At 51.9% G+C, this 17622-nt stretch overlaps 1 protein-coding gene across 1 annotated transcript in view; it reads right to left on the minus strand.

Moving 5' to 3' along the window:
• The window catches only part of ZAN (zonadhesin), a 39117-nt gene that overhangs the window by 15346 nt on the left and 6149 nt on the right, over window positions 1–17622 (minus strand). Inside the window, 23 exon segments of the mRNA XM_077758818.1 lie at window positions 536–647; window positions 904–1084; window positions 1324–1571; window positions 2071–2212; window positions 3336–3538; window positions 4204–4373; window positions 4456–4563; window positions 4956–5099; window positions 6637–6782; window positions 7068–7192; window positions 7636–7752; window positions 7899–7901; window positions 7938–8079; window positions 10972–11153; window positions 11941–12527; window positions 12780–13786; window positions 14453–14517; window positions 14653–14655; window positions 14986–15070; window positions 15347–15615; window positions 16416–16559; window positions 16660–16738; window positions 16931–17022. Of these exon segments, the coding sequence (XP_077614944.1) occupies window positions 536–647; window positions 904–1084; window positions 1324–1571; window positions 2071–2212; window positions 3336–3538; window positions 4204–4373; window positions 4456–4563; window positions 4956–5099; window positions 6637–6782; window positions 7068–7192; window positions 7636–7752; window positions 7899–7901; window positions 7938–8079; window positions 10972–11153; window positions 11941–12527; window positions 12780–13786; window positions 14453–14517; window positions 14653–14655; window positions 14986–15070; window positions 15347–15615; window positions 16416–16559; window positions 16660–16738; window positions 16931–17022 (4354 nt within the window).

Raw genomic sequence — 17622 nt, forward strand, 5'->3', positions numbered from 1 at the left:
CTGAAGCGACACTGGAGGGGGAAGATGGGAAGGGAATAAGTCCAGGAGAAGAGAACAAAGTGGCCCCTCAAGCAGGAAGGGCAGAAGATGCAGCAGGAAGGAATGAGGTGAGCACTCAGGATGGGATTCCCAAGAAGATTCTCCAAAGAGGGGCACCTGGGTGGCTCAGTCGGTTAAGCATCTCACGGTTCGTGGGTTCAAGCCCCACATCGGGCTCTGTGCTGACAACTAGCTCAGAGCCTGGAGCCTGTTTCTGATTCTGTGTCTCCCTTTCTCTCTGACCCTCCCCTGCTCAAAACATCTCTCTCCCTCTCTCTATCTCTCTCTCAGAAATAAATAAAACATTAAAAAAAAAAAAAAAAGACTCTCCAAAGAGACAGATGAGTAAGCGCAGAAGGCAAGTGGGGGCGGTGGAGGTGGGAACAACAATCTTTCGTCCGTTCCAGTCCCTGGAGAGATCAGGGACGCACAGCAGATGCCCCAGGCTGCCAGCCGAGGGTTCTCCCCAGCTCTGGCTCCTGCAATCCCAGCTTACCCTGCTTCAGAGTACTCAGGGAACTTCCAGGCGACTCCCAGGCCAACTGAGCTGTCCACAGGCCTTTTGTTCGGGAGCAGATTGTCATCTAGGCTATTGTTGTTGTAGTTCCCTGGAGGAGGGTCCAGTCAGAGGCCAAAGACCCGCCCCCAGGACCACCACCTTCCTCTTAGAAGAGATCGCTCTCACTCTTCACTCAACAGACCACAGTTCACCTTTCTTCCTCTTTCCCTTTGTCCTCTCAACACCTACCCTCACACACAGCAGACAAGCCCTCAGGACGCCTACTGAAATGTGTGGGTGAGCAGGACTGAGACAGACTCCTGCCCATTGTCGCCACTTGGCCCGCAAATGCCCAGGAAACTCACCACACAGCCCGCAGAGCTGGCCAGCGTAGGAGGAGGGCACTGTCACTTCGGCCAGATGGTTCCCATCGTAGCGAATTTGAAGCCCAAAGTCCGTGTAGAGGAGGATAAAGGAGCCGCTAGGTCTTATGCTCACCCGGCCTTGTGCAGGCCACACAGGCAGGGCCACTCGGCGACCATTCAGCTACAGAGGCAGGGAGGACGCGGTAGGGAGAGCCGCTTGGGACAAAGACAACGGGGCCAAGACCAGGCAGCAGACAGCAATGGTCATACATCTGCGGAATTGGGGCTGGGTCTGCCGTGGGCTTCCCCCAGGGGCTCTAGAAGCTAGACAGGTGGGCCTGCAGGCAAGGAGGGGGCAGAGAAGAGATGCGGAGTGGGCTGGGGGTGTAGGGACCAGGGGAGGTGGGCCGAGGCACGCACCACGACCTTGCGGCCTTTGATCAGCGAGATTCTCAGGTTGAAGATCTGCAAGTGGACGGATCTGACGTAAGAAGCCTCCAAGTTCCCATTGCGAAATTCATTGGTGACACTCACGACGAAGTAGTTTTCCCCGGACCTAAGCTGGCAAGGCCTACTCAGGATGTAGCTGCAGGTGCCCATGAAGTGGTGCAAGGCTCCGTCGAATGTCAGGTAGTGGGGGTCCCCTGAGACGGTGCAGGTGGCAGACCCTGGATTGAATTCAGAGATGTCCTAGGGGCGCCTTGGTGGCTCAGTTGGTCAAGCGTCTGACTTCCGCTTAGGTCATGATCTCATGGTTCGTGGGTTCGAGCCCTGCGTCGGGCTCTGTGTTGACAGCTAGCTCAGAGCCTGGAGCCTCCTTCAGATTCTGTATCTCCCTTTCTCTCTGACCCTCCCCTGCTCATGCTCGCTCTCTCTCTCAGGAAAAAAAAAAAAAAAAGAGATGTCCTAACCCTGAGCTGCTATCTCGGCGAGTCCACATTGGAATGGGACCCTTGGCTCATCTGTGTGGTTGGCTGAGCCTGGAGAGGTCAAGCACAGGGGCTGCCCCAACCTCACCGGGTCCACGCAGAGACTGCTCTGGCTTGGGCCAACTGCCAGCCAGGCCCCATTAAGCCCCGGCTCTCTCCGGGATGTCTGCTTTAGGGCAAAGCCATGCCCTCGCCCAAGGTCACAGGAGCAGTCCCCCCCTTCCACCTGTCTGCTCACCTAGGGCATGGCAGCCATAGATGCCATCCTGCTGACGACAGACCTCCTGGGCCTGGCACCTCCACTGCACGCAGCGAATTTTACTGCTTCTCTCGCAGGTACAGAGCTGTCTGCAGCCTGGCTTGAACCACCGCTCCCCCACCTGGGGGATGGAAGGAAGGAAGGGAAAGAGGGCATTCCCAGGTCTGCTACTCAGATCACTGGCTTGCTCACGGGGACCGTTCCTGTCATCCCGAAGCTGCAAGCCTGGCATTCATTCACTTACTCAGTAATTCACTTTTTTGTTCCTTCACTCAACAGATATCTCTGTGTCTGCGCTAGGTGTTAGGTATTCAGGACTGAACTGGATGGATGGATGATGTCCCTGCCCTAACAGCTCACGATGGGGGTGGGGGGGGAGAGGGGCAGTAAACAAATAAACTAATAGATCATGTGCTCCAACAGGATATGCACCTAAAGAAAGCAATCAGGGGACCTGATGAGAGTTTCTTATCGTCAACACAGACAATAAGCACTGGCTCTGGAAGTTTAGAGGAAAGCCTTCTGACTTTGCTTATCAGGAAGGCTTCAAGGAGGCAGCATTTGAATAGAGCCTCAGAGGAGGTGAAGGATTCCAACAGGCATGGGTGGGGGGTGGGGTGGGCAGAGCAGAGATAACGGGGCTACAGAGAAAGTAAAATTGGGGGGAGAGCAAGGCACAGACAGAGCGTTCAGTGGGCTTTCCCAGAGCTAGGCAGAGGGCTGTGATGAACGCCAGTATCGTTCTCAGGGACAGGGTGAGGGACAGGCAGAGAAGGAAGAGAGAAACACCATACATGAGGGTCTGGCTTCAAATGTGCAGACGGGGGTGGAGGGCCCAGGAAGGGGCCAAAGTCCTTCAGCAGAGAAAGGGGCCTGTGGTAGGGGAGGACATGGTGTTTGGAAAGATGTTTTGTGCACATGACGTAGAGAAGTGCCTGGGCCCTCAGAGGATGAGAAACTACTGGAGAAGAGTCAGGGGCCTGAAGGGGAGGGGACGTGGAAGGGGGGAGAGATGGGGGTGCAGCACGGGAAATAGCTGCCAGAGCTCCATCCAGGTCTGCAGGGAGAGTGCTAGAGATGGACAGAGACAGGGGAATCAGATATGGGCCCGAATGTCCCTACTGCCAGCCCTCCATGCCCTGGCTCCCAGGCCTCTCTGTCCTGCACATGGGCTCGCCCAGACTTTGGAAGCAGAGGCCTGCTTTCCTGAGTCACAGCAGAGCCACCCAGCCCCAGAGGCTCACCTTGAAGTAGCCCACCATGGGCTCGAGGCACCCACACTGGGACAAGGGGACGCACTGCAGACCGCTGAGGACAAAGCCCGGGTTGCACTCACAGCCCTCCACACACCGGTTCGGGCAGGCCATGCCAGAGAACCCGGAATGGCAGGTGGCGGGGCACACCGTGGCACACAGCGTGTACGTGCTGTTGGGTGGGCAGGTCATTGCTGGTGGAGGAGGAAGCAGAGAAGGGCACAGGGCAGGATGGGAAAAAGGGAAGGAAGGTGTGTGTTCAGAGCTCAGCGTTCCAAGGCCCCACAGCTAGAGGCTTCTGCCCAATCCTGGGACGCAGAGGGTGACTGGGAGAAGCGTGACCAAAAACTCAGCTTCTACTCTGGGCCCAGAAAGTGGCCTGCTGGGAGCTACCAAGAGGCAGGTCCAGGGGAGCAGACAGATCCAAACGTCTCAGCAGTGCTGCTGTGTAGACATGGACTTGACTACAGGGCAGGCAGGGGAGGATGCCCATGGGGGTCCTCAATCAAGGGCACGGTCTTGCCCTAAGCAGGCTCTCAGAGGCTGTGAGGCAGTCATGGTGCGCCCACTCACCCCAGGAGTCTGTAGTTTGTGTGTTTTGGAGGACACCTGGGCCACACACACGTGCCTGCACGCGTTGCCCCGCACAACCTCAGGCGGCTGGAGGGCTTTCTGAGTTTGCAAGGGGCCGTGATTTTTCTCCATGGCTATTTCTGCCTGTGCCAGATTCTCCTGGGCACATGTGGAATTGAAGGGGTTCAGCCAGGGGTCCCCCACACTTGTGCCAAAACGCAGATGCCCACCCTCAGCTCGCATCCGTGGGTGAAGGAAGGGGGCCCTGCTGCTCGCCACAACTCACGGCAGAACTGGGATTCCCTCCAGGGCTTCACCGTGTAGCCGGCATCCTGGCAGATCTCAGTCAGGGTTGCCATATGGGCACACAGCACTGGCTGCAGCCCCTGGAATTTACACATGTCAAACATGCAGCTCTTGAAGAATGAGATGGCCTTGAGGTGAGGCAGACACGCCCTGAGGAGAGAGGCTGGGTCAAAGGAGTGATCAGGTGCCTGGTGGCCCCCTCTCCCGCGGCCCCAGCTGGCTCCCTTCATACTCAAAGGCTCCGCGGGTGTCCAAGAGCCGTCCACAGAACTGAAGTCCCGACAGACTGTTCTGCAAGCCTGACTTGCACGAGGGCGGAATTGCCGGGTTCTTCTGGCACCTGGAAGAGACCCACCTGCAACATGCCCTAAAACCTCGCCTCCAGCCAGGCCCCTACCCCAGCGGTCTCGCGGCTCTCGGCGGCCCCTAGCGGACAGAGGCTGAACCCCAAGCCAGAGAGGAGGTGGGGAAACCTGGAGCCAAGCAAACTGGAACAGAGGCTGCTCAGCATCCCCTGGGGACGACGGACCGAATGGGGGGCAGGGCAAGTGTGGTGGTGAGGGGTTAGTGAACTTGGCCAGAACGGGAGCAGGGAGAAGAATGACAGACATGGGGGAGGGGTGCACGGGGGAGAGGAGAAAGAAGAAAGGGGGTGATGGCGGTCAGGGTGCATGGTTCTCAGAAGGGTAGAGGAGCAGGGGGGCAGAGGTGGGGGGGTGGCCACGTCCTCACTCCTTGTCCTCGTCCTCCACCGTCTGCCAGCTGTTGCCCAGCTCCTCCTCGTCCTGCGCTGGGCTGCCGTCCGGCTTCTGGTTGTCATTGCTACCGTCACCGTCATAGTTGCCACAAAAGCCACAGAGTTTGCTAGAGTAGGTGCTGGGGGCAGGGGGAGAAGAGGAGGCATTAATGGAGAGAAGGGGCTCCAGGCCCCGGAGGGACCACACAGAGAAGGGCAGAGCTGGGGCCTCGGACAGGTTGCATCAGAGGATTGACGGGTGCACACTGCGAACAAGGGTCCATGCCAGGCGCCCGGTGCATGGGGACCTCACAAACCCCCACCCCCGAGGCATCCTACTGCTCTGCTCATGCCCCCCTCACTAGCCCTACAAATGTGGGAAACAAAGGCAGAAAGATGTAGATAAAACTACATTTCCTTATAACCTGCAGTCCTTTGACAAATACCTTTTTTTTAATGTTTACTTACTTTTGAGAGAAGGGTGGAGGGGCAGAGAGATAGGGGGACAGAAGATCTGAAGCAGCCTCTGTGCTTATAGCAGAGAGCCTGAAGCGGGGCTTGAACCCATGAACACTGAGATCAAGACCCGAGCTGAAGTCAGACACTTAACCAACTGAGCCACCCAGGCTCCCCAACAAACACTTGAGACAGGCAGGGTAGGATGCTCCTCCAGGAGCTCCCATCTGTCTTAATGTCAATGCTTTGCTGGAAGGAAAGACAACATTAGCTTGGCAATAGCTAGGCCTCCAGGATCCTGTGAGTCTTCTTTGGAAGCTTCCCCTCATCTTTACTTCCCCCAACTCCCAAGTTCGTAATCAGGCAGCCCTCATAATCCCAGTGCAGCTCCTTCTGCCCATGGGTCCTGTCCCTGTGCTTTAATAAAACCACTTTTTGAGAGTGCCTGGGTGGCTCCATCAGCTAAACGTCCGACTCTTGATTTCTGCTCAGGTCGTGGTCTCACCATTCGTGAGTTCGAGCCCCTTGTCAGGCTTCACGCTGCTGAAATGCAGAGCCTGCTTGGGATTCTCTCAATCTCTCTCTCTCTTTCAAAATAAATAAACTTTAAAAAACAAAAAAATTAATAAAACCACCTTTTTTGCACCAAAGACGTCTCAAGAATTCTTTTTGGGGACACCTGGGTGGCTCAGCTGGTTAAGCATCCCACTTTGTTCAGGCCATGATCTCACAGTTCATGAGTTCGAGCTCCACGACGGGCTCTGTGCTGACAGCTCAGAACCTGAAGCCTGTTTCACATTCTGTGTCTCCCTCCCTCTCTCTGCCCCTCCCCTGCGCACTCTCTCTCTCTCTCTCTCTCTCTCTCAAAAATAAACATTAAAAAAAAAAAAAGAATTCTTTTTGGCCTTCATCTCCCGAACCCCAACACTTCAAACCACACCACTACGACATTCCCACACTCCCACATTCCCGGTTTTCCATGCATTTGCTGTTCACTATCTACAAAGACATTCTTTCCCTTGTTTGTCTGTCTGGGGAGCCACCCTTTCTTGAAGACTGGGGTCAAGTGACCACTGTTCAGGAAGCTTCCAAGACGTATTAGCAACTCCTTCTAGCAAATTCCCAACCATTGTGTGTATATCCTGCTATTATCATTCTGCCCAGCATGAGGGGCGTCTCCCTGCTCTGCCCCTCCCCTTACATTCGCGGGGCACCCCTCACCTGGGCACACTCACATACAGCTGCTGGTCGCCATCCCATCTCACCCGCAAACCAAACGCTGTCTGCAACTCCACAAATCGCCCACTTGAAGCCAGGAAGATTCCTTTAGAAGGTACCGCTGGGAGGGTGACTTGCTTACCCCCAACCTGGAAGGCAGAGTAAGGGAGGAGACAGAGACAGGTGGAAAGTCAAGGAGAATCCCCACCCCCATCCCGGCAGATTCCCACATCCACACTGGAAGGCACAGCACCATCCACAGCAATCCTCGGTAACACACAGAATGCTCTGGAACCCGTCCCTGAGAGGGTTGGAGACCGCAGGAGCTGGCTAGGACACCGCAGCCCACAGGACCGGCCGCGGCCCACAGGACCAGCCACGGCCAGGCCAAGGCCTGGAGGCACTGGCGGGACCGAACAGAAGACCAGACTCACCAGCGTGCGCCTGTCCCTGAGCAGGGTGACGGTGACCTCGGGCAAGGTCACATAGACTTTGCTCAGGCAGGATATGCCTTCTTGTCCTCGGTCCTCATTCTTCGCTGCCACCCTGAAGAATGGTTCTGGGTGGGGGGAGAGGGGTGGAGAGCACCCAGGACCAAGAAGACACTTGCTCTACTCAGAGACGGAAGGCGGGACCCAGATGTGAGTGGGGCAGGACTGCCTGCCTTTTCCAGAATAGCCTGTACCGAGCTGAGACTCTGTGCCCCCTCGGTGGACCAGGGCATCGTAATCGTTCTCTCGTCCCTTTATTGCCATTATTCCTGGCGGGCCCTCAGTAAAAGCTGGCCAGGGAGACCACTGATAAAGAGAAGTGTCTTAAAGGGCATTCTGGTCCTGAGAAAGTCCTAGTTCTGGGATGGTCATGTCAACCCTTACGTCACTGAAGGCCTTGTTCCCATCTTGCTCCTCCCATCTGCTCCCCAGCCCTTTCCTGCCGCCCACTGTGCTCCCAGCTGTTTAGAACTTAGACCCCTGACCCAGGCATCTCCAGGGCCCTCCCTACCTGTTGAGTTGCCACAGGGTTGGGCCAAGATGTAGGTGCATCTGCCCATGAAGCTGAAGTATCTTCCATCAAAGGTGAGATAGTGCGGGTCTCCGTAGATGGCACAGGTGGCAGTGCCTGCCGGGAAGGAGGTAGGGAGGACACATACAGTGGGCTGCTGCCACTGCTCCACGAAGCAGGCTGGACCACACAGCACCTCACCCACCCAGTGGTGTGCCCCAGCTCTTCTGGTCAAGAGACCCTGGTGTCATACCCACTCTGACCGGCTGGCTGGTGGGGGTCGTGTGCAGGGAGGGGCTCACCATAGGGCTGGCATCCGTACTGGCCGTTCTTCAGCTGGCACACTGTGTGTGTCCCACACTGAGAGATCTGGCACTCCATCCGACTGCCAGGCCTGCAGCGGCAACGTTCTGTGCAGTTGGAGCTGAACCACTCTGCTCCAGGCTGGGAACAGGGGATCCAGTCATGATGCTATAGCTCTTGGGGCCCTTCCCCCTCCACTACCACACCTGCAGATCTAACCTGGCTCATACTCTTCCTCTTCCCACCGCCCTACCAGATATTCCTGCTCACCACAGGACATTTGCACATGCTGCCCTCATCCTGGAATGCTCTTCTCCCTCCTTTCTAAATCATTTGTATGCAACCAGCAGAGTTCAGCTCAAGGGTCACTACTTTCTCAGAAAGACTTCTCAGACCCCCTGACTAGGTCATCCTCACAGCTCTAGGTACCTTTCCTTCCCGGACTTAGCACAACTGTACTTTCACATTAATTTCTGTGATTGTTTGATTGCAAGCACTCTGGGAGGGACCATGGCTCTTTATTCACTATCAGAGCCTCAACACATAGCACAGTGCTTGGCAGGAGCTCTCATTCAAGAAACCTTTGCTGTTGGGGGTGCCTGGGGGGCTCAGTGGGTTAAGCCTCTGACTCCTGATTTATGCTCAGGTCATGATCTTACAGCTTGTGAGTTCGAGTCCCACACTGCACTCTTTGTTGACAGTGGGGAGCCTGCTTGAGATTCTCTCTCTTTCTCTCTCTGCCCCCCCGCAAAATCCACAAACAATAAAGAAAAAGAAACACATGCTGTATCAGAGTGAACCAAGATCCTATGTGTTCCCCAGAATCTAAGACCATTAGGAGAACAAGGACTCAAGAAAGTCCCTGAATGGACAAATGAATATATAAGAAATGCATACATGTCTCCCAGGGCAGGCAAGAGATGCTTAATGCTAGTGGTTGTGATAGATCTTTCTGAGGCTGAAACTAATCCTAACACTGACACAGGGACACTCAGGAGACTGGTTAAAGGGAGGAGAGGGAGAAAGTGTTCTTCAGAGACAAATAGGAACTCAGACGACCCATGGGGAAGAACACCTGGAGCTGAGATGAGCCACTGACACAAGTGAATAGCTTAATGCACTTTTTTTTTAAAGTAGGTTCCATGCCCAACATGGGCTTGAACTCACGACCCTGGGATCAAGAGTCACACAAGCTACCAGCTGAACCAGCCAGATGCCCCTAGCTTAACGCACTATAATAGGTTGTGTATGATATTTATCATAATTAGCTAATAACAGTAACATTTATTAAGTACTTGGCCTGTGTTCAGATCTAATTTCAGCTTCACAACAGCCTTATGAGGTAGGTAGAAATTAAAAAAAAAATTTTTAATGTTTATTCATTTTTGAGAGAGAGAGACTGAGCCTGAGCAGGGGAGGAGCAGAGAGAGAGAGACACAGAACCCAAAGCAGGCTCCGGGCTCTGAGTTGTTAGCACAGAGCCCGACGCGGGGCTTAAACCCACAAACTGTGAAATCATGACCTGAGCCAAAGTCAGACACTTAACCGACCGAGCCACCCAGGCGTCACGGTAGAAATTATTATGTACACATTTCGTAGACACAGAAACAGATCTGAAGAGGTAAAGAAACTTGTCCAAGGTCACCCAGCAAGTGAATACTGGAGCCCAGATTTTTCTTTTTTTCTTTTTTTAATGTTTTTTATTTATTTCTGAGAGAGAGAGACACCGTGAGCAGGGGAGGGTCAGAGAGAGAGGGAGACACAGAATCTGAAACAGGCTCCAGGCTCTGAGCTAGCTGTCAGCACAGAGCCCGACGCGGGGCTCAAATCCACGAACCGTGAGATCATGACCTGAGCCAAAGTTGGATGCTTAATCAACTGAGCCACCAAGGCGCCCCCGAAGCCCAAATTTTTCTTAAAAATTTCTTAATGTTTATTTATTTTTGAGAGAGACAGAGACAGAGTATGAGCAGGAGAGGGGCAGAGAGAGAGGGAGACACAGAATCCAAAGCAGGCTCCAGGCTCTGAGATGTTAGCACAGAGCCCAACGCGGCCTTGAACCCACAAACTGTGAGATCATGACCTGAGCTGAAGTTGGATGCTTAACTGACTGAGCCACCCAGGGGCCCCTGCTGGAACCCAGATTTAAAGCTCCTATCAGCTTGACTCTTGGGTGGCTCTGTCCAATACAGCAGCCACCAGACACGTATGGCCATTGGGCTCTTGAAATGTGGCTGGCCCAAATTGAGATATGTCCTAAGTATAAGATACACGCTGGATCTGGAAGAATTAGTATGAAAAAAAAGGAATATAAGTGATCTGATTAATAACTATTAATTACATGTTGCAATGAGAATATTTGAAATTGAGCACCTTATTATGATATTAATGGTATAATAATATATAATATATGTTATATTATGTATAATATATAATAATTATATTAATTATGGAATTAATATAATCTGTTTCCTTTTACTTTTTAAAAAAGTGGCTATTAGGAAGTGTAAAATAATGCGTGAGGCTTGCATGCTAATTCTTTTGGACAGCACTGGCTCAGAACCTGTGCTCACATTCAATCTTTCCAGGGGGGCCACCAATTACGGGGAGACAAGAACAGCAACTCGTCTGTTTTGATAGGGTTTCCAAAGTTCTTTTGGAAGAAGATTCTGGAATGCTGTGTTCTGTCCCTGCAGCCCCGCCCCCCCGCCCCCCAGCTTTCCTCAAGACAGAGATGAGGGCCTTGGACCACCGGGTTGGCCTAGGGTCTCATGCACAGGTCCGCGGGATGATGGAATCTTCTGCACAGCCTAGCCTAGCTGAGCCAAAGTGGGTATTCAGCGCATATTTATTGCAGGAACAGAGATGACCATCTAAAGCCACATTCAGGATGAATGGCTTCACCACTGCGTAACCTCTGCTTGATGGCCCATTGGGACCATCCCATGGATTCACAGGTCATCTCGCCTCAGGAGCAGGTAGATGGAGCCAGAACCCAAGCGTTGCACTCACAATCTCCCTCAGGGGCCTTACCTCATAGTAATTGTTGTTGTAGAAGCAATTGCAGGACGAGGCACTGATGCACTGGGATCCATGAAACAAAAAGCCAGAATTGCAGACACAGCCGGGTTTGCAGGGGAGCCCACAGTTGGGCGTGGGTCTCTCACAGGATGCTGGGCAGGCGCAGTGCTCATAGTGGGCATTTGGGGGACACCACACTAAGAGGAAAACAGCTTGCGTCAAGCCTTCACTCTACTGCTTTTTTCAGGAAGACTTCCTGTCCCTCCTATATCCTCAGGTTCTCTATGAAGTAGGTCCATATCATTTAAGCATAAAGAAGAGTGAAGATCCCACATATGGATGAACTTGAGTTTCTACAACACGGAATAACCTTGAAAACATGATGTGGAGGGGAAGAAGCCAGTCACAAAAGACCACATAGTACATCATTCGCCATGCGTGCAGTGTCCAGAAGAGGCAAATCCATAGACAGGAAGTCGATTAGTGGTTGCCAGGGTGTGGGCATGCTGAGGGTTTGGGGAGAATGTGGAGTGACTGCTAAGGGGTACGGGGTTTCTTTTTGGTGCACAACCTTGTGAATATATGAAAACCACTGAATTGCAAACTTTAAAAGGATGCATCTTATGGTATATGAATAATTTCTCTATAAAAAGGAAGGCATGTGGCGTGCAACTGGCTCAGTCAGTGGAGCATGCGACTCTTGATCTCGGGGTGGTGAGTTAGAGCTCCAGATCAGGTGTAGAGAATACTTAAAAAAAGAATCTTAAAAAAAAAAAAAAAAAGATGCTGTCAGTCTAGGACTCGGCTCCTAACAACCTCCACCCCACCCATGCCCTGCTTCCCTCTTGGTCGGGGTGGTCTTCATTTTTTCAAAAGTTATCATGTCACATTCAACTCTCCTCTAAGACTGCAGTTTTCTATTAGAAGTATCCATTTACCTAATTCTCTCTCCTACTTACAGTCTCTTACTTTCTGCTATTGGTTCGATGCTCTGTCACTTACCTGGAGTGTATCCAGGGGTTGTAGTGGTCATGGAGGTACCTGGAGCAGTAGGAGACATCACCAAGACTTTTGGCTCAGTAGGTACAAGTGTTGGGCTGGGCTGGGGTATTATAGGAACTGTGTGCCATTCAGTGGTAAGAGTAGATATTTTTGTGGGGATGGTGGGTTTTTCTGTGGGGATGGTGGTCTTTTCAGCAGGGGTGGTAGGATTTTCTGTGGAGATGGTAGGCTTTTTAGTGGGGACAGTGGGTTTTTCAGTGGAGACGATGGTCTTTTCAGTGGGGACGGTGGGTTTTTCTGTGGGAATGGTGGTCTTTTCAATAGGGGTGGTAGGTTTTTCTGTGGGATTGGTGGGTTTTTCTGTGGGGACGGTAGGTCTTTCAGTAGAGACAGTGAGTTTTTCTGTAGGGACAGTGATCTTTTCAGTGGGGAAGGTGGGTTTTTCTGTGGGGATGGTAGGCCTTTTGGTAGGGACAGTAATCTTTTCAGTAGGGACAGTAGGTTTTCCTATAGGGATGGTGGTCTTTTCAGTAGGGGTGGTGGGTTTCTCTGTGAGGATGGTGGGCCTTTCAGTGGGGATGGTGGGTTTTTCTGTGGGAAGGGCAGATTTTTCTGTGGGGATGGTGGGCCTTTCAGTGGAGACAGTGGGTTTTTCTGTGGGGGTGGTGATATTTTCAGTAGGGGTGGTGGGTTTTTCTGTGGGGATGGTGGGCCTTCCAGTGGGGATAACGGGTTTTTCTATGTGGATGGTAGGCCTTTCAGTAAGGACAATGGTCTCTTCAGAGGGGACAGTGAGTTTTTCTGTGGGGATGGTAGGCCTTTTGGTAGGGATGGTGGTCTTTTCAGTGGGGATGGTGGTCTTTTCAGTAGGGGTGGTGGGTTTTTCTGTGGGGATGGTAGGCCTTTCAGCAAGGACAATGGTCTCTTCAGAGGGGACAGTGAGTTTTTCCGTGGGGATGGTAGGCCTTTCAGTAGGAATGGTGGTCTTTTCAGTAGGGGTGGTGGGTTTTTCTGTGGGGGTGGTGGTCTTTATAGTGGGGACAGTCGGTTTTTCTGTGGGGATGGTAGGCCTTTCAGTAGAGATGGTAATCTTTTCAGTAGGGACAGTAGGTTTTCCTATGGGGATGATGGTCTTTTCAGTAGGGGTGGTGGGTTTTTCTGTGGGGATGGTGGGCCTTCCAGTGGGGATAACAGGTTTTTCTGTGTGGATGGTAGGCCTTTCAGTAGGGATGGCAGTCTTTTCAGTGGGGACAGTGGGTTTTTCTGTGGGGATGGTGGTCTTTTCAGTGGGGACAGTGGGTTTTTCTGTGGAGATGGTAGGTCTTTCAGCAGGAACGATGATATCTTTAGTGGGGACAGTGAGTTTTTCAGTGGGAATAGTGGGCTTTTCTGTTGGGACTGTGGGTTTTTCTATGGGGATGGTGGGCTTTTCAGTGGGGACAGTGGGTTTTTCTGTGGGGATGGTGGTCTTTTCAGTGGGGGCAGTGGGTTTTTCTGTGGGGATGGTAGGCCTTTCAGTAGGAATGGTGGTCTTTTCAGTGGGGATGGTGGGTTTTTCTGTGGGGATGGTGGTCTTTATAGTGGGGACAGTCGGTTTTTCTGTGGGGATGGTAGGCCTTTCAGTAGGAATGGTGGTCTTTTCAGTGGGGATGGTGGGTTTTTCTGTGGGGATGGTGGTCTTTTCCGTGGGGATGGTGGGTTTTTCTGTGGGGATGGTGGTCTTTATAGTGAGGACAGTGGGTTTTTCTGTGGAGATGGCGGTCTTTTCAGTGGGGACAGTCGGTTTTTCTGTGGAGATGGTAGGCCTTTCAGCAGGAACGATGATCTCTTTAGTGAGAACAGTGAGTTTTTCAGTGGGAATAGTGGGCTTTTCTGTTGCGACTGTGGTTTTTTCTATGGGGATGGTGGACTTTTCAGTAGGAATGGTGAGGTCTTCAATGGGAACAGTGGGCTTTTCTGTAGGGACTGTGGACTTTTCTGTCAGGGCCATGGGTTTTTCTGTGAGGACAGTGGGTTTTTCTGTGAGAGCCATAGGTTTTATTTGAGGGGTCATAGCTTTTTCTGTGGGGGCCATGGGTTTTTCTGTGGGGACAGTGGATATTTCACTGGGGACAGTGGGTTTTTCTGTGAGGGCCATAGATTTTATTTGGGAGGTCATAGGTTTTTCTGCGGGGACAGTGGATATTTCACTGGGGGCAGTGGGTTTTTCTGTGACAGTCATGTGTTTTATCTGGGGGGTCATAGGTTTTTCTGTGGGGACCATGGGTTTTTCTGTGGGGACAGTGGATATTTCATTGGGGACAGTGGGTTTTTCTGTGGAGGCCATAGTTTTTATGGGTGAGGAAATAGATTCTTTAGAGAGGGCCATGGGTTTTTCTGTGGGAACAGTGGATATTTCATGGGGGCCAGCGGGTTTTTCTGTAGCGGCCATAGGTTTTTCTTTGGGAGCTGTAGCTTTTTCTGTGGGAGTCCTAGGTTTTTCTGTGGAGACAAGGGTTTCAGAAGGGCCAGAGGAGGAAATTGGAGATTTGGAAGGAGGCGCCGTTGGCACAGTTCCTGCAAAGAACAAACAAACAAACCCTGGAGTTTAGTCAAAATCAGACCACCACCCTCTTTACTCACTTCCAATTGGAGTGGGTGGCCTCAAAGGGTAACTTATTCACACTTTCTACTTCCAACCCCAACCTTCACTCACTTAACAAGCTCTCAACAAACACTGTTCCTAACGTATGTCAGACGTCGTGGCAAATACAAACGACACAACACGAATAGGATGTCTGTTCTCCCTTCAGGATTGCCATCCACTAGGTAAGGAATCCTGGATCCAACCACAGAAATTCACTGCATCAAAGTCACATGCACACAAGCAAGCATCCTGATGCCACCGGGAAGGCAGAGGGGGGCAGAACGTAGAACACAAAGCAGTGTGAAAATGCGCACAGGAGAGAACTTGATTTTCAGCCTTCCGAGAGATAGTCGTCCCAGAGCACAGCCCCCTTTCCGGGCCCTTGAGTTTTGTCTTACCTCGACAAGTCCCGTGATTAATCAAGATAAAACCCACGGCAACAACAAAGGCAGAGTTGGTCCCTCTGATGGCCTCAAATATCAGCTGAAGGGTCAGAGAAGGAGAGAGAGAAGAGAGAAATCCAGCTGAATCCATGTCAGCTCAAAGATTCTCCCAGACAGCCTGTCCTCTGCCAAAAGGTCACCTTGTTCTAGGCTCAACAATCCAACTCTACCCCTGCTCCTTTTCAGGATCCAGGTATCCCTCTTGGGGACACCGAGTTCACCTCTGTTCCCTTTCCCATCTCCTCAGCCCTGGTTGTCCCTGGGTATTATGTCCCCTTCACTAGGCCCCACACAGGGCCCGCTCTCTGTCTCTCACCTGCATGGGCTGTTGATGCCCCGAAAGGATGGTGACAGAGGTGTTCAGCCAGTTGGGGCTCTGAGACCCAACGCGGTGCCAGAGAGAAGTTGGGAAACTGCCCGCAGGACTCTCCAGCAGGAGGTTGAGTTTAGTGCCCTCTCCCAGGCCATACATGTGGTAGGTAAAGTCCACACAGATCGCACCCGGGGCACAGAAGGGCCGGCTCACCAGTCTGAAAGACTGGCCTGGCTCAGAGAAGTTGTCAGCCTCCACATAGATATAGCGACCTTCTGGGCAAAAGAAAGGAATCAAAAGAAGGGCAAGATGACAAACCTCCGGAGGACACTCTTGTGTTGTTTTCTTTAGCAACACCTTGCCTTTCAAATGAGGTTTTGTTTTGTTTTGTTTTGTTTAGTTTTAAATATTTTTATTTATTTCTAGGTGAGAGAGAGAGAGAGAGACAGCGTGAGCAGGGGAGGGTCAGAGAGAGAGGGAGTCACAGACTGAAACAGGCTCCAGGCTCTGAGCTGGCAGTCAGCGCAGAGCCCGACGCGGGGCTCGAACCCACGAACCGCGAGATCATGACCTAAGCGAAAGTCGGACGCTTAACCGACTAAGCCACCCAGGCGCCCCTCAAATGAGGTTTTGACACAAACACCCAAACTCTCCACGTTATAAGCAGGGTTTTTTTTTCTCCTTGTTTAGGACTTCTAGCTGAAAAACGCAGGATCAGAAAGAAAGGGAACACCAAACAAACAACCCAGATTCCTTTGCTGGCTGCACCAGTAAATGTCATGACTGAAAATGAGGTTATGGATTTTGAAGGCTCAGGCTCAGTGAAGTGAGATGACTAGATTTTCTGGGGGCTTCAGTGACCCCCACAGCCAGGAGAATCTTCAATCCACTCGGATTTGTGGCATCTCCCCAGCTTGGGCCCCATGGCAGCCTCCCAATAAACACCTGATGGCTGATCGTTGTCACCTATACCTACAATATCTTTTTCCTTCAATCATACCAACCAACTCCCCAGCTGGGAGAGGGTTCAGTAATTCATTGTTTGGGGGGGGGGGATCCTCAATCTCCTCACCTCCATTGGAACCTCCAAAAGCACCTGTACCCTGGATGTGCATATTTTTTCTTCCCCGGGTCCAGTGTCCACCATCCCCTGATGCCTGGGCCCATTCACAGAAGGGATGGGCATCATCTTCAAAGTCACACTGAGGAAAGCTCTCTAGGGGATCAAAATGGGTGATATGAGAAATTTGGGCCATGCTCTCTATTCCTCCCCAATCCTGTCCCCCCCCCCCCCCAAGCCCTGCTGNTGCTCTCACCCCCACAGGGAGCAATGCTGATCGCATCCACTGCCACAGCTGGCTCTGGGGACTCTCCAAACACACCCACCACAGTGAACTGAAGAAAGAGAGAGAAAGGAGACTGCGAGTGAACAAAGAGCCCAAATGTTCAACCCCCACCCCACGCATTTAATTTTACTCTATTTAGGAACCCAGGCATCCTTCTCCCAGTGCCCAGACCCTCAATCCATTTCAATATCAAAGGTGCCTACCACGTGCAAGGGGTCCCTGACCTCTTGCTTCTCTGTACCTGAATTTGTCCCTGGGCTGTGTAATTGACAGAAACAGGCTGCCAGTTGGGTCCAGGTTGTCCTGAGAAAAGAGTGTGTTTCCTGATGCTGCCTGCAAATGGATGGTCCAAGAGAGAACTGACTTATTAAGGGGATGGAAAAATGACCTCAAACCTATATTCAGGGGGCTCCAGGGGTTAGGTGTCTAACTTCAGCTCAGGTCATGATCTCACAGTCTGTGAGTTCAAACCCCACGTCAGGCTCTGTGCTGACAGCTCAGAGCCTGGAGCCTGCTTCAGATTCTGTGTCTTCCTCTCTCTCTGCCCCTCCCCTGCTCATGCTCTCTCTCAAAAATAAGTAAACATTTGGGGTGCCTGGATGGCTCAGTCGGTTAAGCATCTGACTTCGGCTCAGGTCATGATCTCACGGTTCGTGGGTTCAAGCCACGCGTCAGGCTCTGTGCTGACAGCTCAGAGCCTGGAGCCTGTCTTCAGATTCTGTGACTCCCTCTCTCGACCCTACCCTGTTCACTCTGTCTCTCTCTCTCTCTCTCTCAAAAATAAATAAAACATTAAAAATAAAAAAATAAGTAAACATTTAAAAAATTAGGAAAAAAACCCCCCTATGCTCAGAAAGAATAGTAGCAAAGGGAACACTTAGGAGTATATTCCCCTCTCCCAAATGCAAGCACATCCTTCTCTCTTATTCTCCT

Source organism: Crocuta crocuta, unplaced genomic scaffold, assembly GCF_008692635.1.
Source record: "Crocuta crocuta isolate KB4526 unplaced genomic scaffold, BGI_CrCroc_1.0 scaffold273, whole genome shotgun sequence".
Lineage (NCBI taxonomy): Eukaryota > Metazoa > Chordata > Mammalia > Carnivora > Hyaenidae > Crocuta > Crocuta crocuta.